The 25,662-nt window shown below is 44.8% G+C and overlaps 1 protein-coding gene across 4 annotated transcripts in view; it reads right to left on the bottom strand.

The window, feature by feature from the left end:
* Positions 1-25,662, bottom strand: part of IGSF21 (immunoglobin superfamily member 21) — a 430,456-nt gene that overhangs the window by 173,796 nt on the left and 230,998 nt on the right. For all 4 annotated transcript variants that reach the window (XM_072155256.1, XM_072155257.1, XM_072155255.1 and 1 more), the window contains exon 4: positions 2,280-2,398. In XM_072155256.1, coding sequence (XP_072011357.1) covers positions 2,280-2,398 — 119 coding nt within the window. The remainder of the gene's footprint in view (positions 1-2,279; positions 2,399-25,662) is intronic.

Here is a 25,662-nt window from a genome sequence, read left to right on the forward strand (position 1 = left end):
CTGCACACTCCTTTCCTGAAATGCTCTGTTCTGCAGTGGACATTCTTATTGAATATCTAATTCGTGCAGTGTATCGACCCCAGTACATTTGACTAGTCATATGACAATATGATGTGACACTTCTCCAGCATGGAAGAGGTTAACGCAGAGCATTTGCTTGGCACCTATAGGTCCCTGCACCTCGTTGGCACCTGGATGCCTCTGCCATGTCATGCGCTGCCTTGCACCCAGATCCTCCATGTGTCAGCTCTGCAGCCTCACTAGAGCTTGCCAAGCCCCATCAAGACGGAGGTGTAAAAATAATCCGGGCATCTGCTCCTCTCTCCGGTGTGGGTGCAGCTGATCTGACGTGTTGGCAGCGTTACCTGCGTGGGCGGAGGACGGGTCTCTGTAACCTTCACATGTAACCTTCCTCTTGTCCTTGGAAATTATAAGTATATGTATCTACTGGATACTTACAGTCACACCCCAATAATGACCCCAGGGGTCGCTGAGTCAATAGACCCAAATCATATCATACAGATGCAGGAGGGCAAAACCCTAAACCCTCATCAGTCCACAGCACAGGACACCGATGCTCAGCGCCACCTCAATGATCCCTCCATAAAACACTGGAGCAGCCAATAAGAATGTTTCCTTAATGACTCCTGGTTTCTGACTGGCTGATGTGGAAACTCCCCAAAAATGACCAAAACATCCCAATTTGCACATTGCATCCCAGGAGACTGGACTATCAATATTAACAATTTACAAGAGGAGAACCAATTTATAAATGTGGTGCAATTCACTTAAACAAGTCCTAAAAGACATCTACCACAGGATGAAGGATTGTAAACTAAGCACACTGACATACTGACAGGATCTGTTCTTCTTTTGGCTTCTTAGGACCTTGTTTTTCCCCTTGAGCCTTAAACCTCCAGGCTCCATAGATGTCAGTACTCATTTGCATAATTTTTAAAAACTTTATTTGTTAAAAACAAGGCCATAAGACGCTACAATAAGAGCAGATCCTCTCAGAGGAGGCACACACCAATATGTCAGTGTGCTTGGTTTGCAAATTTTCATCCTGGTGGTATATGTCCTTCAAAGGGAATCTGTCAGAAGCCCGTGGAACTACAGCCAGTATTAGATATTATCCATGGAAATCTGTGTAATCAGACCTTTGTGTGTGTGAGTCGTTAGTAGCAGCGGAGCTGTGAAATATTTATTTATATTCCAGGATTGTAACTTCTCCAAGTGCTCTGGGGGTGTGTCCTCAATAGTAGTTCAATGTAATGACCTAAGAGCACAGCAGTGTGAGGACATAATGCAAAAGCTACATTCAAGGATTATTAATGCCTTTTTTTCATGGTACTGCTGCTACTTTCACACACAAAGACAGGATAATACAACACAGACTGCAGCACTGCATGGTAAGAACTGGTAAGAGATTCCCTTTAATTAATTTGTCCTTAGTGTTACAAGTTACAATAGACGCGATTAAGGAAGAAAGGTGGCTTATAGGAAATCTACCATTTGCTTTTATGCATTATAAACTATTACCTCAATTATACCTTGAGAATGCTGCAGCTACACTGATGCAGAAACATATCTTGTTTAATCCCTGAATTGAGTGGTTTTGCTAAAAAAAACAATTATAAAATTATGATAATGTGGCTCTGTTGCTCCTGTGGTTGCTCTTGCATGTCTACTCTCACCCAAATTATGCACTACTCGAGCCTTGTCCTGCCCAGCATAAGCCTAGAATATGTCATCACTGTGTTGTCCCTGACAGGCAGAAGTAATCAATCGCTGCACCATCCCCCAGCTGTTGTGCATGAGGCATTCAGCTCAAGTTGATTAGTCCTGTCTAGACAGTTCAGGAAACTCCATGTATGTACGGCAACCAGTGTGTACACAGCTTTCCCAAGGTCCTGAATTTTATAATTGTTTTTTGAGCAAAACCACTTGCATGCTGCAGCATTCTCAAGGCATGTTTGGTTCACAATGCATAAAAGCAAATGGTAGATTTCCTTTAATACCATCTATTAAAGTCATCAACAAAATCAGTGAAGGGATGGAGGGGGCAAGAAACAAGGGAACTTTCAAACCTTTTCAATGGCTCCTGGGTGATAATGATATTACCTCGGTTTTAATTAGTAAGGAGCCGAGCAGACATCTTCTATAAGGAACACACAAGCCTACGGCTACAATTGATTGCCGATGAAGAACCCCGTGCAGAGCTACTTATTCCGGGAGCCCCATCGACCAGGGCACAGGGTGCTATGATAGATACTCACACATGACGTTCAGGAATACATTGTCTGAGGCTAGCACCACCTTCTCCCGCGTGGCCCGGTCATATATTCCAACATGACACTCGTAGGGTCCGTTGTCTGAAATCCGCACCTCGGGGAGCCTGGAAAAAAACAAGAACGAGAGCGGTTAATTATATCAGCTGAGCGGAACGATCTTACGTACATATAACGGTCACAGTCGGAACCCAATAAACATAAAGGATCCCGTTTTATTGGAATTACATTGGCCACAATAATGGAGTGAGCTCCATGGAGACTTTATGAGGTGTGAAAATGCCTGTTTTATCCCCTGGTGTCCTCGTGCGCTCAAAAAAGTTACTTTGAAGAGTAATAGATAAAGTCAGAGGGGGGGGCAAAGGGACTAGAAAACATATCGGATCATCACAACGGCTGGAAAATCCATCTCTGTACCCACCCACGCCACCACTTCCAGTCCCGCAATAATGAATCTACCAATTAAGGGTAACCTTGACAAGAAGCGGCATAACGCGGGGTAAACATGTAATTACGCTGGATATGAGCTCGCTGTGACGTGCACATTACTGACACCGCAAGAAATATTAGTCTTCTATCCCTTCAACGTGTTATTTTCTGTGGCGCCATTAGTGCTGCCATCTGTGAGGGGGTAATTGGGGGTTTCGTACGCAGGCTGGCACCTGGGTTGCCGGACCACTCATAGATTACTTCTATAAGATGATTATGTTCTGTTAAGTAGCAAGTAAAAGCAACAGGAGACATTAACGTATCAGTGGGAGCAGGTGGATACAAAGTATCGGACAGCACATTCATGTAACAAGGGAAGCCCTCCGCTATATACTGACGCCACATGGTCTCTTCATTTTGGGGAAAAGAAGCCGCCTCTACAGATAAATGGGAGAGGCTTCTCTCCGGCCTCCACTTAGAAAACGTTGAGGCCACATTAAGACGTTGCGTTTCAGTAGCAACTCAAACGTAACGCGGAGGGGCTTGGCCAGAATGCATACGTGTTTCCAATCGAACATGTGCGTTCTGGAACGAACACCAGGCGTTTCACATTATTTTCATGCAAAACATGTGGTGCTCATTCCAGCGGCCTCAGGGTGCGTTCACACGTTGCGTTTCGGATGCTTCAAAGTGTGTGCGATGAAATGCATGCGTCAGGACGTGTGCATCAGAACTCATGTGTTTTTAAATGTTACAATGCGTTTGGCTACTCTGGAAGCATTTTTCTTCATTGCTGGAAGTGTAAGCAGCCGTGAAAATGTTTACACTGCTCCAGCAATGAAGAAAAACACTTTGAGAGCAGCCAAACACATTGGGGCAGATTTACTTATCCGGTCCATTCGCGATCCTGCGGCGCGTTCTCTTCGCTGGATTCGGGTCCGGCCGGGATTTATTAAGGTAGTTCCTCCGCCGTCCACCAGGTGGCGCTGTTGCGCTGAAAAGCATCGGAACGCGCTGGAGTTCACCGGCTCGGGCTGAGTGAAGGTAAGTGCACGCTCCGCGACAGATCTTCTGTTTTAAATGCGGCGGTTTTTCCGAATCTGTCGGGTTTTTGTTCGGCCAAGCCCCCTCATTTCCGTTATGTGCATGCCAGCGCCGATGCGCCACAATCCGTTCACGTGCGCCAAAATCCCAGGCAATTCAAGGGAAAAACACTTTGAGAGCAGCCAAACACTTTGGGGCAGATTTACTTATCCGGTCCATTCGCGATCCTGCGGCGCGTTCTCTTCGCTGGATTCGGGTCCGGCCGGGATTTATTAAGGTAGTTCCTCCACCGTCCACCAGGTGGCGCTGCTGCGCTGAAAAGCATCGGAACGCGCTGGAGTTCACCGGCTCGGGCTGAGTGAAAGTAAGTGCACGCTCCGCGACAATCCGATCACGTGCGCCAAAATCCCAGGCAATTCAAGGGAAATCAGCACGAATCGGAAATATTCGGGTAACATGTCGGGAAAACGCGAATCGGGCCCTTAGTAAATGACCCCCATTATAACATTAAAAAACGCATGTGTTCTCCTGTACGCATCCTGATACACATGTTTTGACACATCTAAAATGCCACCCTGAGGCGTTTTGGATGCGTCAAAACACGTGAACACAGCCTGGATGATGGTGCATGTATATGAGAAGGTTAAAGCGGTTGTATATAGGTTAAAAAACATGGCTACTTCCTTCCAATAACAGCTCTTCCCTTGAACATGGGCAGTATGTGCTGCAGCTAACCTCAGTCAGATGAGGCGCTGCTTTTGGGAAAAAAGCAGTCATGTTTTTCAACCATCCAGACAACCTCTTTAAGGAGAGATCAATCATTTTGGTGCATGTTTATCAGGTGAATGGAAGAAATAGATGCCAGCCATGAGTGCATGTATATGGAAGGATAAGGAGAGGTCATTGCTGATGGTGCATGTGTATCAGGTGAATGGCCACAAGGCCATATGTATGGAGTGTCAAGTGTGCAAGTGTATGTGGGGATCAGAAGGGATTGTCAGATGGGTAGACCCAAGGATAAATGCTACAGTCCAGGGCCCCCTACCTGACAGTAGAGAGTCTAATATTGGATACTAAAAGCATGCTAAATAGGCTCTGTATTGTCAGATGGGTGGTACTGGGTATGGAGTAGACTCCGCCTATCTGACAGTAGAGATCTGAAAATAATGAAATCGATTCTGTATGTTTAGGAAAATAGATGTATATCCGAGGACTGTACATGGCGACTTCTTCTCACACTGCTGTGCACTTTTCTCCATATCTCCACTTCTCCTCTCTGCTCTGATTGACTGCTGTAGTATCCAGCCAGCAGCCTGCTACAGCTGTTACTCAGTGCATAGAAGATTGCCTACTAAGATGATCAATGCAGAGAGCTAAGAGCACATCAGTGTGATATAAATATATAATTAACTAGTACTTACCCAATACATATCACCCGCGGTAGTTACTCCCTCAGGCCACCCAATGGCTTCTCCTGACCTCTTGTATCAACCTACTCATCTCCACATAACCTGGTCCCAAGAGCTTACCTTCTTATTAGCAGAGGGGTCAATAGACAACACTTCAGGTGACCTGGAAAGATCTGAAGGTCATATGGGCAATGAAGTGGAGGTTACTAAACACTTCCCGTGTAATGAAGTAGCAGACAAGCCCTATCCCGATGATAAATAAGTACACCGTCTGCTGAATACATTTTTAAACATTGGCTCCGGGTCTGGTTTAAGTTTTCACGATACTGAAGTATATTTTTCTTTTATATATTATTCAGACTGCGACTTTAATAATTTAATTTGCCCTTTATGCTGGAGCCATACCGAGGTCTTCATTTATACACAGGATAAACCCCCACAATTGTGAAGGAATCACACTCTTTCAAGGAATGATAAGTCTTTCTTGATATACAGTAATATGGAAGAATGACAGACTTTTCTAGCACTTTAAGACAGATACTAGATGTGCAAGAGTGACAGTCGCTCTGGATACACAGTAACAGATGGGCAAGAACAATTGTATTTCTGGTACACAATGACATATACATTATTAGCAGACATGGCAGTCTGACTTGATACAATACAGCAGACACAAGATGGGCAGGAACAATAATACATTGAATACATTTTTAAACATTGGCTCCGGGTCTGGTTTAAGTTTTCACGATACTGAAGTATATTTTTCTTTTATATATTATTCAGACTGCGACTTTAATAATTTAATTTGCCCTTTATGCTGGAGCCATACCGAGGTCTTCATTCTGTAAATCTCCCAGAAAATCCATCTGTGATCCCAAGTCAGAGGTAGTAATCTCTCCTGATACACAGTGACAGATAGTAGACGTGCAGGAGTGACAGTCTATCCTGATACAATGAGGAGGGCGCTGGGGGGCAGATATACTCGTCCTCTGTACACTTCCACCAGACAGTCTAATATATTGCAGCACTGAGGCTGGTGTGGGGGACCTAGAGCATCAATGACTGGATAGCACAAAGCTTCACAACAACGGGTTCACACTGTTGCATCTTAAAAGAGTTTTTTAAGGTTAGTGATATTGATGCAGTTGATCAATATCAGATCAGTCAATGCCCAACACTCCGGACCCCGCATGGATGACCTATTCAGGTGTATAGGCGCTGAGCTGCGGCTGCAGGGGTGGACCACTACACACAGGATAAACCCCCACAATTGTGAAGGAATCACACTCTTTCAAGGAATGATAAGTCTTTCTTGATATACAGTAATATGGAAGAATGACAGACTTTTCTAGCACTTTAAGACAGATACTAGATGTGCAAGAGTGACAGTCGCTCTGGATACACAGTAACAGATGGGCAAGAACAATTGTATTTCTGGTACACAATGACATATACATTATTAGCAGACATGGCAGTCTGACTTGATACAATACAGCAGACACAAGATGGGCAGGAACAATAAATGGATGAGCTGGAATGGCAGTGGCAGATGATAGAATTACAGTCTTCTAGATAAGCAAGAAGGACCATCTCTAATTTTATTCAATGGTGGATACTAGTTGGTAAGAATGACAAGGTCTTCTGATATTCAATGCTGGATACAAGATATGCATGAATGACATTCTATCCTGATATGTATACTAAATGACAATCCCTTTTCATATTCAATGGTGGATACTAAATAGGCAAGAATGACAAGATCTCCTGATATTCCATGGTCGATACTAGATAGCAAGAATGAAATTCTGTCTTGATGTGTATAGTAGATGAAAAAGGATAAAAATCTCTCCTGATAATCAGTGCTGGATACTAGAAAGGCTACAATGATAATCTCTCCTGATATAATGAGTTTTTGCCTGATCTGATGAGACCAGGGGAGTAACTTTAGGGGTGCAGAGAGTGTGGTTGCAATCAGCCCAAGAGGCTTAGAGGGCCCATAAGGTACCACTTTCCCATACAAGAAGACTAGTACTATAAACAATATATAATAGTCGGGGGCCTGGCACAGACTTTGCACTGGGGCCCATCAGCTTTAAAGGAAACCTGTCATCACTTTTTTTCACACATTTTTTAACTATCTGTCCCCCTTCTTTTAACTAAAAATAGTTTCCCTCAGATCCCCATAAAATCTGAGTAAAAAACTTGCCTGGTATCTATGGATCTAAAGAGCAGGTTGAGGGGTGTGACCTAATGTCATGTGACAAGGATGAAATCATCACCAGTCCTTTAGCCTCTTAACATTAGTAAACTGCACATATCGGGCCACATAAAAGACTCACAGCAGTCTGCATGAACTTCTACCCCTCTCAATGCAGGCTGCTGTGATTTCATGAGATATGATATGCTGTGATTTCATGAGATATATGCTTGGTGTACAGTTTGCTTATGTTAGGAGGCTAAAGGACCTGTGATGATGTCACCCTGACCACATGACATTACTTCTGCATGCAGAGAAAGTATGGGGAGGAGCTACTGGATTCAGCCAGAGGAGGCCACGGCCACCTCGACTCACTGTAGGCATCCTTGGATACCAGGTTAAATGATAGAGTTGAATACATGGGAATCTGAGGGGAACAATTTTTAGCTAAAAGAAGGGTGTTGGTTAGTAACTATGGCTCTATGGGAACATTCACTATTTCTGAAAAATCTGGTGACAGGTTCCCTTTAAGTTACGCCACTCATGTCTATTGTATGTTTCATTCAGAACAGGGAGAGAAACAGAGTGATAAGAGAAGTTGACTCTATAATGACTCGTCTGGCGCAGGTCTGTGAAGTTTTTCTGTGCCCTGTATCCGGGTGTCTTTGAGATGAAGCTGTGATCTACCCCTGCTATCACCCGCTCACAAGCACAGACCCGTCTGTAAAGTGGATTAAGAACACAGGCCGCACATTCACTTCAGGAATTGAAGAGCATCGATCAGGGGCGGCTGAGCAGTCAGCGGTCAGGGCTCAGATAAGAGCGGCTCGGGACGGACCTACTTTCAGCAGCAATATGGTAAAATCAATAAACTATTAATAACCTCGCAGGACAAGCAGATTGCCGCCTAATGCACTTTAGTTGCTGGAGTTTACCAACACTGACAGTTCCTCAGAAGGGTAAGTAATTGTGTTACAGAGCTGAAGCTGACATGGCGATCAGAGCAGAGTGCCAGCCGGAGATAATGTAAGTATTAAATCCCACAGCACCCACCACCCCCACCCAACCTAATCCGGCCCCTCTGCCGACGCTGCATGCTGACAACATACTCAATGAGGTCTGGAGATGACCACCTCTACATTATAGATTGTAAGCTCCTACAGACTGTGATCACCCTCCTAACCTCAGTATGTACTTGGCTCGTTTCAATCTTTCATTTTGTAACATTGTATGATAATGATACAATGTTACATAGAATAATAATATTACATACTACTGATCTTTAGAACCTGCCACTAGATTTTACCTCATTAGACTACCAGGCCTTTAGATAGGGTATGAAATGTTCTTTCTTGAAGTCCCTCTTGTATGTGACATCTCAACCTGTTTACCTAGAAAAATCTCCTCCAATGTCATGTGAAAATGAGCAGAGTAGAGTCATATTTGCCTGTTTAGAGTCACATCAAGCACCCCTATCTTTGGTTCTGTACTACCTAGAAACATGTGTCTTGTATTAATGATAAGAATCTCTTCTTACGGATCACATTGGGCTTGTGGTTCTGTGATTTTCATTCAAACCAGAGATACCAGCAGTTATGGAAGTATACAGGGACACAGTGGGAGATGTATCCTGTGTATGAGAGCAGAACTCTTCTAGTTGCACATAGAAACTAATCAAAGCTCAGCTTTCATTTTCCCACAGCTGTTAATAAAATTAAAGCTAAGCTCTAATTGGTTTCCATAGGCAACTAGAAGATTTTTTTCTCAGACACTTCTAATAAGTCTCCCTGTATCTTTATTTGAAGCTCACATTCCCAAGTATGTTTTTTTTCCCTGTATCTCCCGTTATACAGATTACAAAACGAAAAGCCTGATAGGCGCCTGAAGTGACACTCCTCTTGCAGTCTTTAAAACTTGGCTCATCTCATACAAAATATTACTTTTCTTTGCTCATTTTCACATAACTTTGGGGGAGATTTCACATAAAAGAGGGAATACTAGAAAGGACAAATCATACCCAACCTGCTGGGGTAGGTGGTTGTAGTGGGGTAAAAGCTGGAAACAGGTTCCCTATGGGATTTCCTAAAAAAGGTCCAACCTATAAAATATGTTTCTCCACACATCCTACATTATCCTACATTATCTACAGGACAGGCAATAAGTATCTGATTGATGAGGGTATACCTGTAGTGCTCAACAAGTTCAACAATCAATTCTAGGAGGCAGAAGAATATGCCCTGGGATCCGACCATAAATCTCCTCACTATGTTCGGGCAGGGCAGATTCTTTTTATGAATAGCTTCTCCTGTCTGCACACTGCATTGCCCCCACCCCCTGCATTACAATACCAGCTCCAACACAGACACTTCCTGCTTCCAAACAGCATTGTGCAGAGTTTACTCTACAAATTACAGATAAGATAAGGTATTTATCCAGGGGGGGAGGGTACTGTGTGTGTTATAGCTGAGATATAGCAGACAGTGTGTCGTTGTGTGTTATATCCATCTCATGGATCTCATCATCTCTCATCCCTGACCTGTCTCATCTCTCTTTATATACTTAAATATACTTATACACATACTAGTGAATGTTCAGAAGCTAAATGAAAGTGCAGATAAACCTGAACCCCGATAATCTAAGCACATTGTCAGCACACAGCATCTCATAGCACAGAATCGTAAAGTGTCTGCTTAGAGAGTCCCTACTCACAATCTGGATTTTTAAACTGACCATCACTGAGTGATAGGAGCTAAAACAGCAAAAATACTGAGTGAAAATGATCATTATTGTGCAAACATCACTATGGGATTAACATTTGAGAATTTTCTTTCAAGGGCAAACCCCTATAAAAGTGAATAGAGTACAGGTCCAGCATGTGCAAGGACTAGTAGTCCTCAATCACACAACAGATTTTGCCAAGGATTTCCCACTAAATCTCAGGGTGGTTGTCTTTTTTTTGTCTTGACCTCGAAATAACAAGCGGCACATGCGGATAGAAATCCAGTTGGACACTGCTTGATGCAGTGTGGTGGTAGATATAAGCTCCATTGTAGGTGACTGGTGGTATTAGGAGATGTATAGAGGGGAAAGCATGTACGAAGACCTTCTTTATTACATCCGAGACTTCATCTCTGTCCTGAACATATCACCATTGTGTTTTAATCTAGTCCCTAGTGTCTGCACTATATAAATTCTGCCTTTTAGTGTGCGGAGGTCTTGCGGGTCTCCTCGGAGCGTCGCTCCCTCTTGTTGGTGATGGAGGAGGCCGCTGGTTATAACACAGACTGTTTTCAAGCAGCTTTGGCCTTTTGCATCCCATCCTCCGGCTTCTCCATAGGAGATCACTGAAGCAGAAGCATGCAGCCTGACAATGGGTCACATCGAGCGGCGCCGGTAATCTGGGCACTTAATAGGGTTGTCTAGGTTTTCGGTTTGTTTTGATATTTATTATTGCAGTAGGGGAAAAAAATGAATTTATTGAGAAAAATAGATAAAATTCATTCTCCTCTTGGCTCCAGGTCCTGAATGAGGAGCCAACACCTGCTTCCAATGCTCATGGAGCTGCCAAATGTGAGCGTCTCACCGACTCCCTGCCATTCACATTCTGCCGTATGTGACGCAACGTGTAGACACAAATACAGCGTCTGCCGGGACACAATGGCACCCATAAGAATCCTATTTAGAATATGACGCACACAGGCAGCACATAAATGCGCCATTTTTTTCGGTTTTCATTTGGTAAAATGTAGTCTATTGTATCCAGCTGATTCTATTAATGTCCCATCAGTGGGGGAGGGGAGAGCCTGCTCCCGATTAATCAGCTGCGTGCGGTGAAAATAGGCGGACTATTTACGGGAGAATAAAGGAAAATAAAGGCAGAGTGTGACACGAAAATTGATACTTATCCCAAACATGTGTCAGACATCTCCCGTCCTGACAGCTCCTTTTTATGCTGCCTATGTCCATAGACACATTCAATGGCTGCATCTGAAGAAAACACAAGCAGAGGGGGGAAAAAAAGCGAATACTTCTCCGGTGCAGTGCGAGGATGATCCAGGAACACAATGGAGCCACGGCTCATTAGTCTTTACGTGGGCTCCATTATAACAGCTATGTATTTATTTGTAATATTACCTACAAACAAGACGGCGGGAGACGAGGCTGCGAGCACGCGGCTGCCAAGAGATGGCGGCGGATTGAAGGTATTTGCGTGGTGCCGAAAATTACATAGAATATTCGATCTGTTACAATTCAATGGTCTGTAAGGAAATGCTGTACTCGCATGATCCCAGTTTTTTCGGATCGGCTAAGAATTAAAACGGAAGTGCTGTATCAATTCTTGACCAATCCGAAAGAACTGGGTCATATGACTCCACCCCCGAGGAGCCAGCAGCTGCTTAAATAGTGAGTTACAATGAATGGGGCCCCATAAAAGTTAAAGAATCCATTGTCAGTAAGAATATAGATGTATTAGAGCATATTTTTCATCCTTCAAGGTCTAATACTACCTTCCCATTTAATAAGATAGACTTAATATGTGCAGCATTTTCTATGTAAGTTGTCTCATTTTACATATTGCTTCCTCTAGCCTAAAAGGCATATTGACCCCCCCCCCCCTTCCCTTCTAAGAGGTCATGCGCCAATAATAAAATTTGAAGAACAACCTTTGGGTCCCTTCAGGGTTTTTTTTAGCAACTGCTACTTCTGCACCCGCTATAGCTATGTCCATATTCATCTCCTTCTAAATAGTGGTACAGATATAGTAACCTTCTGCAGATTCACTGAACTGTATGTTTCAAGGTGTTTCCATGGCTGGATGCTTCCTCGCAGTCAGGAGGAGAGAAGACGCCAAAAACCTAATGAGCGGGCTGATTATTAATTGAATGACGTTTTGGCAGGTGCCTGTGTTTTCTAAGGAGCCTCATAGGAGATTTGCAAACCATATGGTGTATTTATCCAGAGAAGATCTTTGTAAAAAGTTACACATACAGGGCCACATTTATTATAGTGTTTGCACCAGTTTTCTGTCTGACTTTGCACTAGAAAGAACATGTAATCTGCTTGTAAAGTGTAATGTGTTTATAAAGTGTCTGCACCAGTTTTGTGTCGCGGCTGCTCTGTGTCCGACAAGATAGAAAGATGTGCACCCTAAGGGGCTGTTACTGCGCAGTCAGACCATGCGCCACAATTGTGCCTGACAATTGTGCAGCATGAACATGAAGTGCACCAAAAGAAAGGAATTGTGCAGGTTCTCATTGGCACTTTCACGTTGGGATTGAAATTCAGCTTTTCTTCCACTTAGGGTAATGCCACACATGGCGTTTTTGGTCCGTTAGTCCGTTTGGTCATTTTTTCCAATGAACCACGGATGTGAAAAACTACGCCAATGTTAAAGAGCACTTAAAAAGATGCGAGAGGCCTGTAACTGATATCATAGGTAGAACCTCAATTATGAGAGACAAAATGTGAAAACAAATTCAAAATTAGACAATGGGGCACATTTACTAAGGGTCCAAACGCCGCATTTTCGTCGGGTTTTGTGATTTTTTTCCGTTTTGCCCTTAATTGCCCCGGGTTTTTGGCGCACACGATCGGATCGGCTTTCATGCGACACAAATCGGGGGCGTGGCCGACTGATTCGGACAAACCGTGGAATTTAAAAAGCAAATTGTGTCGCAAGATCAGCACTCACATGCACCGGGAAGAAGAAGGTGAACTCCGGCGGACCTCAGCCAGTGAAGCGACACATGCAGGAAATTGCACGTCTGATCTTAGTGAATTACGGCAGACCCGAATCTTCGTCAGACAACGCATGGAGGCGATCGCGACGGGACGGGTAAGTAAATGTGCCCCAATGTGATTTTCTGGATTTATTTGCAAATTGGTGGAAAATAAGCATTTGGTCACCTACAAACAAACAAGATTTCTTGCTCTCACAGACCTGTTACTTCCCTTATTACCTGTAGACTTTTGTTTGAATTACTTATCAGTATAAAAGAGATCTGTCCACAACCTCTCCCAGCCCAAACTCCAAACAGTGACCTGCGTAAATCTGGGACCAACGTAACAAAGCCTCCCGTCAGTAACACGCTATACTTCCAGGGACTGCAGCGCCAGACAGGTCTCGCTGTTTAAGCCAGTACCGACCGGTCTGAAGTTTTCTAGAGAGCATTTGGATGTTCCAGAAGAGTATTGGAAGAACGCCATGTGGTCAGATGAAACTTAAGTAGAATAATTTGGTAGAAATACAACTCGTCGTGTTTTGATGAGAGTGATGCTGAGTTGTCTCCATAGATCACTAGACCTAGGGCACATACACACGCGGTATACCGCAGTGTGCTGGAGAGGAGGAGGAGGTGACTCCTCCTCCCTCCATAAAAAACAGCGGCACAGGGCCGCACATTCGCCAAAAGATAGAGCATGCTCTATCTTTTTGCGGTGTACGGCCCGGATCGGTGTGCCACTATTGCCGTCTATGGGGACGTACATGCGGCCGCAAATTTGCGGCCGCATGTACGCCCCCGCAGACGGCAGTGTGAATGAGCCCCTACTGTGATGCATGGGGGGGAGGAACATCATGACGAGGGGCTGTTTCTCTGCAAAAAAACAGGACGACAGATTTGTGTACATGAAAGAATTAATGGGGCCGTATATCGTGAGATTTTCAGTCCAAACCTCCTTCCATCAGCAAAGGCTTTGGGTCTTTCATCATGACAATGATACCAAGCCCAGCGCCAGGACAACCAAGGAGCGGCTCTGAGGTCCTGCAGTGGCTTAGCCAGAAAACTTTTGGAGGGAGTTCCCCAGTTACAACCCATAAACATCTAGAGGAGATCTGCATAGAGGAATGGGCCAATATACCAGCTGCAGTCGGTCCCAACCTTGTGAAGACTTACAGAAAGCATTTGACCTTGGTCATTGCCAACAAAGAAAATATAACAAAGTTACTGAGATGAACTTTATTTATTGATAAATCCTTTTTTTCCACCATAAATTCTTAAATGTGTTTTTCTGGATTTTTTTTCACATTTTGTCTCTCATAGTTGAGGTCCTACCTTTGATGTCATTTACAGGAATCTCTCATCTTTTTAAGTGGGAGAACTTGTACCATTGGTGGTCAGCTCAATTGTAGTGAGAGTCATTATGTTACTAGTAGATCAGTGATGTCACAGAGGGCGGGGCTGTGACTACCTCTCACACAGGATATACAGGCAGGGGGCGGGCTGTGACTACCTCTCACACAGGATATACAGGCAGGGGGCGGGGCTGTGACTACCTCTCACACGTGATATACAGGTAGGGGGCGGGGCTGTGACTACCTCTCACACATGATATACAGGCAGGGGGCGGGGCTGTGACTACCTCTCACACATCATATACAGGCAGAGGGCGGGGCTGTGACTACCTCTCACACAGGATATACAGGCAGGGGGCAGGGCTGTGACTACCTCTCACACATGATATACAGGCAGGGGGCGGGGCTGTGACTACCTCTCACACAGGATATACAGGCAGGGGGCGGGGATGTGACTACCTCTCACACAGGATATACAGGCAGGGGGCGGGGATGTGACTACCTCATACATGATATACAGGCAGGGGGCGGGGCTGTGACTACCTCTCACACATGATATACAGGCAGGGGGTGGGGCTGTGACTACCTCTCACACATGATATACAGGCAGGGGGCGGGGCTGTGACTACCTCTCACACAGGATATACAGGCAGGGGGCGGGGATGTGACTACCTCATACATGATATACAGGCAGGGGGCGGGGCTGTGACTACCTCTCACACATGATATACAGGCAGGGGGTGGGGCTGTGACTACCTCTCACACATGATATACAGGCAGGGGGAGGGGCTGTGACTACCTCTCACACATGATATACAGGCAGGGGACGGGGCTGTGACTACCTCTCACACAGGATATACAGGCAGGGGGCGGGGCTGTGACTACCTCTCACACAGGATATACAGGCAGGGGGCGGGGCTGTGACTACCTCTCACACATGATATACAGGCAGGGGGCGGGGCTGTGACTACCTCTCACACATGATATACAGGCAGGGGGCGGGGCTGTGACTACCTCTCACACAGGATATACAGGCAGGGGGCGGGGCTGTGACTACCTCTCACACATGATGTACAGGCAGGGGGTGGGGCTGTGACTACCTCTCACACAGGATATACAGGCCGGGGGCAGGGCTGTGACTACCTCTCACACATGATATACAGGCAGGGGGCGGGGCTGTGACTACCTCTCACACAGGATATACAGGCAGGGGGCGGGGATGTGACTACCTCTCACACAGGATATACAGGCAGGGGGTGGGGCTGTGACCACCTCTCACATAGGATATACAGGCAGGGGGCGGGGCTGTGACTACCTCTCACACAGGATATACAGGCCGGGGGCAGGGCTGTGACTACCTCTCACACATGATATACAGGCAGGGGGCGGGGCTGTGACTACCTCTCACACAGGATATACAGGCAGGGGGCGGGGATGTGACTACCTCTCACACAGGATATACAGGCAGGGGGCGGGGATGTGACTACCTCATACATGATATACAGGCAGGGGGCGGGGCTGTGACTACCTCTCACACATGATATACAGGCAGGGGGTGGGGCTGTGACTACCTCTCACACATGATATACAGGCAGGGGGAGGGGCTGTGACTACCTCTCACACATGATATACAGACAGGGGGTGGGGCTGTGACTACCTCTCACACATGATATACAGGCAGGGGGCGGGGCTGTGACTACCTCTCACACAGGATATACAGGCAGGGGGTGGGGCTGTGACCACCTCTCACATAGGATATACAGGCAGGGGGCGGGGCTGTGACTACCTCTCACACAGGATATACAGGCCGGGGGCAGGGCTGTGACTACCTCTCACACATGATATACAGGCAGGGGGCGGGGCTGTGACTACCTCTCACACAGGATATACAGGCAGGGGGCGGGGATGTGACTACCTCTCACACAGGATATACAGGCAGGGGGCGGGGATGTGACTACCTCATACATGATATACAGGCAGGGGGCGGGGCTGTGACTACCTCTCACACATGATATACAGGCAGGGGGTGGGGCTGTGACTACCTCTCACACATGATATACAGGCAGGGGGAGGGGCTGTGACTACCTCTCACACATGATATACAGACAGGGGGTGGGGCTGTGACTAGCTCTCACACATGATATACAGGCAGAGGGCGGGGCTGTGACTACCTCACACATGATATACAGGCAGGGGGCGGGACTGTGACTACCTCTCACACACAATATAGAGGCAGGTTGTCAGTAGTAATAGATGAATAGATGTTACTGTAGTAGAATTGAAATTCCCTACATTAGAAATCTGCAGAACTCCTCATTGTACAATGATGTCTGTAGACTGCGGCGGATATATCTGTTATATGTCTGGGTTATATAACACTGGGAAGGAATCTGTCATATCACCCCGGGCCTGGAGCTCAGGAAGTAATGGTGCAGCATGAAATGCTTTCCCTCTGGGTTTAGACAATTGACAGAATCAGAGATTAAATTGCGCCTTGATGGGCATCAGGCATATCTAGATGTTACATGTACACAGTTATACTGTAAATGGAGTGTAGCTCCAGGGATCAGCCCTATGTGGTGACTACATTAGAATAATCTCTCTAATTCTATTTATATCATGGGAAGCATCATCCAGGGGCCCCGCTAGGGTCCACTATGACCCCTCACACCCCCCTCTCCAGACCCTCAGGACCACACGTCTAGCATCGCCTACATGAAACATCTTCTAATACAGTGGATATCGCTGCATAATTCAGTCTTGTGAAGATGAGATCTGACATATGGAAATCGAAGAAAATGAAAGAATATCACAGGAGCGGGAGGTGTCCTCCATGAGACGGGGAGGTACTGCTGTGTGAGGGAGGAAGGACCTGCTATAAGACAATGCAACATAAAGTCATATTTGGAGATTGCATTAACATCTGCTCCTTGGGAAATCCTAAAATTAGGTAACAACAACCTCAGATGAAGAACATCACACAACCGATTCCACCCAATCATTATATATCTACCAAAATGAGCTCAAAATGGAAAAGCCATGTGTGAAAAACTAAGCCCCTACCGCCATAAATCACTAAGACTCCACCCCTCATAAATCACTAAGCCTCAGCCCCCATAAAGCACTAAGCCCCCACCCCCCATAAATCACTAAGCCCCCACCCCCATAAATCACTAAGACCCACCCTCCATAAATCACTAAGACCCCACCCCCCATAAATCACTAAAACCCCACCCCCATAAATCACTAAGACCCCACCCCCATAAATCACTAAGACCCCACCCCCATAAATCACTAAGACCCCACCCCCCATAAATCACTAAGACCCCACCCCCCATAAATCCCTTAGCTCACACCGCCTATGAATAATTAAGCCCCACCCCCATAAATCACTAATCCCCACCCCCATAAATCAGTAAGCTCCCACCCCCCATAAAGCACTAGGACCGGACCATCATAAATCACTAAGCCCTCACCCCCCATAAATCACTAAGACCCCCCCCAAATAAATCACTAAGCTCCCACCCCTCATAAATCACTAAGCCCTCACCCCCCATAAATCACTAAGCCCCCACCCCCATAAATCACTAAGCCCACACCGCCCCATAAATTACTAGGCCCCCACCCCCATAAATAAATAAGACCCACCCCAAATAAATCACTAAGCTCCCACCCCTCATAAATCACTAAGCCCCCACCCCCCATAAATCACTAAGCCCCCACCCCCATAAATCACTAAGACCCACCTCCATAAATCACTAAGACCCACCCCCATAAAACACTTAGACCCACCCCCCCATAAATCACTAAGCCCATACTCCCCAATAAATCACTAAGACCCCCCTCCATAAATTACTATGACCCACCGCCCATAAATCACTAAGCCCCACCCCCTCATAAATCACTAAGACCCCACCCCCTCATAAATCACTAAGCCCCCACCCCCCAAAAATCACTAAGCCCCCAACCCCATAAATCACTAAGCCCCACCCCCCAAAAATCACTAAGCCAACACCCCCAATAAGTCACTAAGACCCACCTCCATAAATTACTAAGCCCCCACCCCCCATAAATCACTAAGACCCACCCCCCATAAATCACCTTCACAGCAATAACCTGTAGTTCTGAATTTCTGTGTAACCTTATCAGTCTCTCCTTCATCACTGTGGATAGATGTTGTGTTTGATTCACTTCTGTTTCGGCCATTGTTATGTAGATTTACTGCTGTGTCCGGGATCATTGTCCTGTTACAAGATCGATTTCCTGACAAGTTTTAGCTGATGGATATAGATGGCCCCACATTTGACATCTCCGCTCTGGTTGTGTCTGTCCATAGTACATTATTCCAGAAGTCTAATGGCTTCTCCCGAGTCATTGCTGTGCTGATATGTTACTTCTAACCAGAAGAGTCTACTGCCAGAAAACTAACAGAGACAAGAGCAAAACACTCTGCTTGGTCAGACCTGATCTTAGCTCCAAACTGACAGATATTGCACCCGAACTACTAAGAGGCTGGAGAGCTGGTGGGGAGGAATTTTAAGACTTTGAAAACAATTCACCTCAATGTGTACATACATGACATTACCTATCCTGTACTGATCCTGAGTTACATCCTGTATTATACTCCAGAGCTGCACTCACTATTCTGCTGCTGGTGCAGTCACTGTGTACATACATGACATTACTTATCCTGTACTGATCCTGAGTTACATCCTGTATTATACTCCAGAGCTGCACTCACTATTCTGCTGCTGGTGCAGTCACTGTGTACATACATGACATTACCTATCCTGTACTGATCCTGAGTTACATCCTGTATTATACTCCAGAGCTGCACTCACTATTCTGCTGCTGGTGCAGTCACTGTGTACATACATGACATTACTTATCCTGTACTGATCCTGAGTTACATCCTGTATTATACCCCAGAGCTGCACTCACTATTCTGCTGCTGGTGCAGTCACTGTGTACATACATGACATTACTTATCCTGTACTGATCCTGAGTTACATCCTATATTATACTCCAGAGCTGCACTCACTATTCTGCTGCTGGTGCAGTCACTGTGTACATACATGACATTACTTATCCTGTACTGATCCTGAGTTACATCATGTATTATACTCCAGAGCTGCACTCACTATTCTGCTGCTGGTGCAGTCACTGTGTACATACATGACATTACTTATCCTGTACTGATCCTGAGTTACATCCTGTATTATACCCCAGAGCTGCACTCACTATTCTGCTGCTGGAGCAGTCACTGTGTACATACATGACATTACCTATCCTGTACTGATCCTGAGTTACATCCTATATTATACTCCAGAGCTGCACTCACTATTCTGCTGCTGGTGCAGTCACTGTGTACATACATGACATTACTTATCCTGTACTGATCCTGAGTTACATCCTGTATTATACCCCAGAGCTGCACTCACTATTCTGCTGCTGGTGCAGTCACTGTGTACATACATGACATTACTTATCCTGTACTGATCCTGAGTTACATCCTGTATTATACCCCAGAGCTGCACTCACTATTCTGCTGCTGGTGCAGTCACTGTGTACATACATGACATTACTTATCCTGCACTGATCCTGAGTTACATCCTGTATTATACTCCAGAGCTGCACTCACTATACTGCTGCTGGTGCAGTCACTGTGTACATACATGACATTACTTATCCTGTACTGATCCTGAGTTACATCCTGTATTATACACCAGAGCTGCACTCACTATTCTGCTGCTGGTGCAGTCACTGTGTACATACATGACATTACTTATCCTGTACAGATCCTGAGTTACCTCCTGTATTATACTCCAGAACTGCACTCACTATTCTGCTGGTGCAGTCACTGTGTACATACATGACATTACTTATCCTGTACTGATCCTGAGTTACATCCTGCATTATATCCCAGAGCTGCACTCACTATTCTGCTGCTGGTGCAGTCACTGTGTACATACATGACATTACTTATCCTGTACTGATCCTGAGTTACATCCTGTATTATACTCCAGAGCTGCACTCACTATTCTGCTGCTGGTGCAGTCACTGTGTACATACATGACATTACTTATCCTGTACTGATCCTGAGTTATATCCTGTGTTATACACCAGAGCTGCACTCACTATTCTGCTGCTGGTGCAGTCACTGTGTACATACATGACATTACTTATCCTGTACTGATCCTGAGTTACATCCTGTATTATATCCCAGAGCTGCACTCACTATTCTGCTTCTGGTGCAGTCACTGTGTACATACATGACGTTACTTATCCTGTACTATCCTGAGATACATCCTGTATTATACTCTAGAGCTGCACTCACTATTCTGCTGGTGGTGGAGTCACTGTGTACATACATGACATTACTTATCCTGTACTGATCCCGAGTTACATCCTGTGTTATACTCCAGAGCTGCACTCACTATTCTGCTGCTGGTGCAGTCACTGTGTACATACATGACATTACTTATCCTGTACTGATCCTGAGTTACATCCTGTATTATACTCCAGAGCTGCACTCACTATTCTGCTGGTGGTGCAGTCACTGTGTACATACATGACATTACTTATTCTGTACTGAGTTACATCCTGCATTATACTCCAGAGCTGCACTCACTATTCTGCTGGTGCAGTCACTGTGTACATACATGACATTACTTATCCTGTACTGATCCTGAGTTACATCCTGTATTATACTCCAGAGCTGCACTCATTATTCTGCTGCTGGTGGTGCAGTCACTGTACATACATGACATTACTTATCCTGTACTAATCCTGAGTTACATCCTCTATTATACCCCAGAGCTGCACTCACTATTCTGCTGCTGGTGCAGTCACTGTGTACATACATGACATTACTTATCCTGTACTGATCCTGAGTTACATCCTCTATTATACCCCAGAGCTGCACTCACTATTCTGCTGCTGGTGCAGTCACTGTGTACATACATGACATTACTTATCCTGTACTGATCCTGAGTTACATCCTGTATTATACTCCGGAGCTGCACTCACTATTCTGCTGGTGGTGCAGTCACTGTACATACATGACATTACTTATCCTGAGTTACATTTTGTATTATACTCTTCAATCACCCCACATTAGGTTGTGCTTGGGTTCCATGTGGGTTTCTGATGCCATCTGCGCTACACTTGCAAACCGTAGATGTTCCTCTAGAACTTGGTGCCAGCGCCCGGTGAAGGCGGTGCCATCTCTTTGCCGATTCCACGTTCCTGTTTGTCATTCACAGATAACTTTATCTGATTGTGCATCCAAACCAAGTCGCGGAGTCTTTAGCTTCGCTCGCCGCTATCTCCTGTTGTCTAATTTTTTTTATCACCTCGGCTGCTCCCAATCTCTTTCATCTCCCGCTCTCTCTATCTCTCCTCCAGGAGCAGAACGCACTATTGTGCCATTTATGCAATTCATCCAACTTTCTTACTGTTGTATAAAAACGAGGATATTTGCCCCCGAGCTGCGTGAGCCAACGACTCCTGGAGTCTGCATAATTCATGGTTATGCCGAGCGGAGAGATCACAAAAATACACTGAGAATATGGAGCAAGTGAGTGACAGCTGGTAGCATTAGTATCATCTCCCAGTAACTACGATTGGTCTGAATTTGAACATTTAGATTTTTGTATGCAATTTTTTAAGCCCAAACCTGGTGTGAGTCATCATGGGTCATGTAGGACTTGGATTCAATGAGGACCAACTTCCAACAACCAGAAGAACATTACAGGCAGTCCCCGGGTTACATACAAGATAGGGACTGTAGGTTTGTTCTTAAGTTGAATTTGTATGTAAGTCGAAACTGTATATTTTATCATTGTAGTTCCCGACAATTTTTTTTTTTGCCCCACTGACAATTGGAGTTTCAAATTTTTTTGCTGTAATAGGACCAAGAATTATCAATAAAGCTTCATTGCAGACAATTTTAAGCTGATTATTGCAATCTGGGACTATTTTAAAGCATCCAGAGAGCTTCACCAGAGGTCACAGTGGGCAGAGGGGTCCGTCTGTAACTATGGGTTGTCTGTAAGTCGGGTGTCCTTAAGTAGGGGACCGCCTGTAGTAGTCTTCTATTTGAGTTAGTTTTTGTTATACATCTAGAGCCTATTACTGTCTGACCCATAACCTTGCCAGATATTTTACGGATAGGGGAACATAGTCTTTTTGCCCTTCTTTTGGTGTTAGATATCTGATTGAGAATTTGGATAGAACATAATCACAGGTCTTCAAAACAATCATTAGTTTTTACTAGAGAGGGCAAAATTGGAAAGATGAGAATGGCCCAATAAAGTAAAAATGTGCTTTCACATCGAAAAAATATTGACCATATAGGATGGTAGGGTGATCATGTGCTGAAGTCATCCCACTTCTGCCTAATACTCTACAGGTAGAGTTAGTTGGTATGTTTACTACACCCATAGGTAAATGGGAGGAGGCCATATAGCAGATGCTCTGTTTTATGGATATTTGCCAATGCTCCCGAAAAAAGCAAGAATGATCAATATACAGGGTACCACCAAAGAAACAGGTAGGTCTGATAACAATAGGGGATGGCTCCAATGATGGAAGCCAGGAATGACGGTATAATGGGTAATCCCATAGGGTTATAGTCTTCCACAAGTATAGTGATTCGGAAACCCAAAAAGAACAGAACCATAGGCGATGCTGCTCCTACTGGAGTCAGGTGTCTCATCCTAGTTATACATAATCCAGGCTTGGGCAGAGAAGCTTGCACTCCAGTATAACATCCCTGAAGAACATTCAGCCCGATGTTAAAGCTTCTCTCGCATTAGCAGGTTTTGCAGAGGTGAAGTGAATTCTGCAATCATCTGAAAAGGAAATATAAAATGAATACAATCAGACTATTGTCATGCTAATATGAATCCCGGGCCCGGTTAGTGAGAACATGTAATACGAGAAGCAGACGGCCCGGAAGAAAGCGGCTGAGTGACCTCCACATGATTCTAATTGCAATACAAGTGACCTCAATTATTGCGCGGATCGGAGGTGTTGGTTACAGCCTTGTTCCGCTTGACCTAGAACAACCTCCTGCTCTATTTTCTGTCCATGTTCCAGGAGTCCATATACTCCGGAGAGGAGAGAAGAAACGATTTTTCCCTCCATCTACTGCGTTGAGTGCAGGGGTACGGGGCGCCGTGCTTACTCTCTGGGCTCTCTATGGCCAGAGCTATTGATGGCTGCCGGGATGGAGGGCCAGGTAATTTTCAGGGGTCACTAAGGAGGCAGCCATGTGCAGGCGGGAGGAGATGTGTATGTTCAGACATGATAAAACGCTTTGTATGCAGGACCAGACCCAAAGAAAATGTATGGGAGAACCTCCAGGAGTTTACAACACCATATGTAACCCATATCAGTACACAGTGTAATATAACCGGTACTAGACCTAGAGATAAAAACACACACATAAAATACACACTATGTACCAGATGGCTTTGTAAGAGGTAGAGCTGCACATGGCCTTCATTTCACTCCTGACAACATTGTACTGAGTTTTTTTTATACAATGGAGTGTTATATAAACTACACTGGGACTGATACTTTATTGCCATATACTGTATATAAAAGGGGTGAAATAGTTGAAAAAGAAACAATTGTTACAACAGAATAGGCAATGTATTATGGAACAGACAGTGATACAGCCGGTATAACAGCAGGAACGTACGATAGGTGATGTAATGATGTAACACAGGGTCAGGGCCGCGTACAGCTCTGTACAGGCATTGTGTAGGAGACCTCGGCCGGTAAGATTATAGGAGTTTGTTCTTATCCCCCAGACATATGTGAAGTTGGGGAGTGAGGTTGTTGGGATGCATAGGGTTACAGTCTTACTTTTCACTTGTTTTTAAGTTCTTTCCGGACTCTTTGTAGCTTCCTTTATGTAGCCAGCAGGAGATTTATGTTAGACTCACTGCGCTTGTGAGGGGCTTAGTGATACACTTTTCGTCCACCGTGCTGTTCATGATTATTATTATTATATAATATCTTATTAGGCATGCATTTCAATGAAAGAAATTCTTCCCCATCATGTCTAGGCTATCTGTAAGAGTTCTACTTTTGGAGACTTTAAATCCACCTTGAAGGTGTGCGTAGACCTAAAGCCATTGATGCTCCACTAGGGGATTCTGGGAAATATGCAAAAAAAATTTACAGGGCTTAACCACTCAGCACAGGGATTAACCAAGACATGATTCTGCATCAGTGTAGCTACTGCAGTCTCAAGGTATGTTTGCTTCATAATGCATCACATCAAATGGTAGATTTCCTTTAATATCAAGCATGACTTTCAGGAAGCCTAGTGACATGATGTCAAACCAGTATATCTATTCCAGACGGAACAGACTCTCAGCTGTAGACAGTGCTGTTTCTATGTGGTTGCATCTCTTCAGTACAGTGTAGGGAACATTGCTACTACGTTACAAAAAAGTGGTGCCTTTCCCAATGGAAACATAACACCCTAAGATTATGCTTACATGAATTGGATTTATAGCGGCAGATTTACTAATAGCTTTGCACCGCACTTTTGTCGGACTTTGCACATTCTTATAGGGGAAAAAAACTTACACAGGTATTTATGAAGTGTTTATGTCGCTATGTACACAACCTTTTTTGCGGCACAGCAGCGCTGCTTTCATGCGACACAAATTTGGGGGCGTTCTGACGGTTTGTACAACTTATTCGGACCGAGCACCGTATTTAACTTGCAAAGTGTGTCGCATGCACTATGTTAAACATGCTCCACAAAAAAGTTGGTGAACTCTGTGGGGCCAGTGCGGGGAAGTGACACATTCATGATTTCTGGTGCACGGTCTTAATGAATTGGTTGCCCCCAGTATTATACAGGGAAAAAGCAATTTTAGTGAATTTTCTGACTTTCTAAGTAAATGTGCCCCATAGGGTGTGTTCACAGGTTAAGTTTTTCAAATGCAGTATTTGATGTTCAAACCTAGAGTGGAGTGAAAAAAAGAGAAGGGGTAGCGCCTCTCCATTATATGTTCTCATCCATTATAACCCAAACTTGCTTTTACTTCAAAAAGTATGTCAGAAAAATTGAATGTGTGAACGCACTTATACGATATTTTAAATGTTAAACATAATGCTAACATTGTGTAAACATATATGTTAACATTATATTAACATTGCGTTTTGCAAATGCAAATCTAACAGAGATGT

This window comes from Engystomops pustulosus, chromosome 6 (genome assembly GCF_040894005.1).
Source record: "Engystomops pustulosus chromosome 6, aEngPut4.maternal, whole genome shotgun sequence".
Classification (NCBI taxonomy): Eukaryota; Metazoa; Chordata; class Amphibia; order Anura; family Leptodactylidae; genus Engystomops; species Engystomops pustulosus.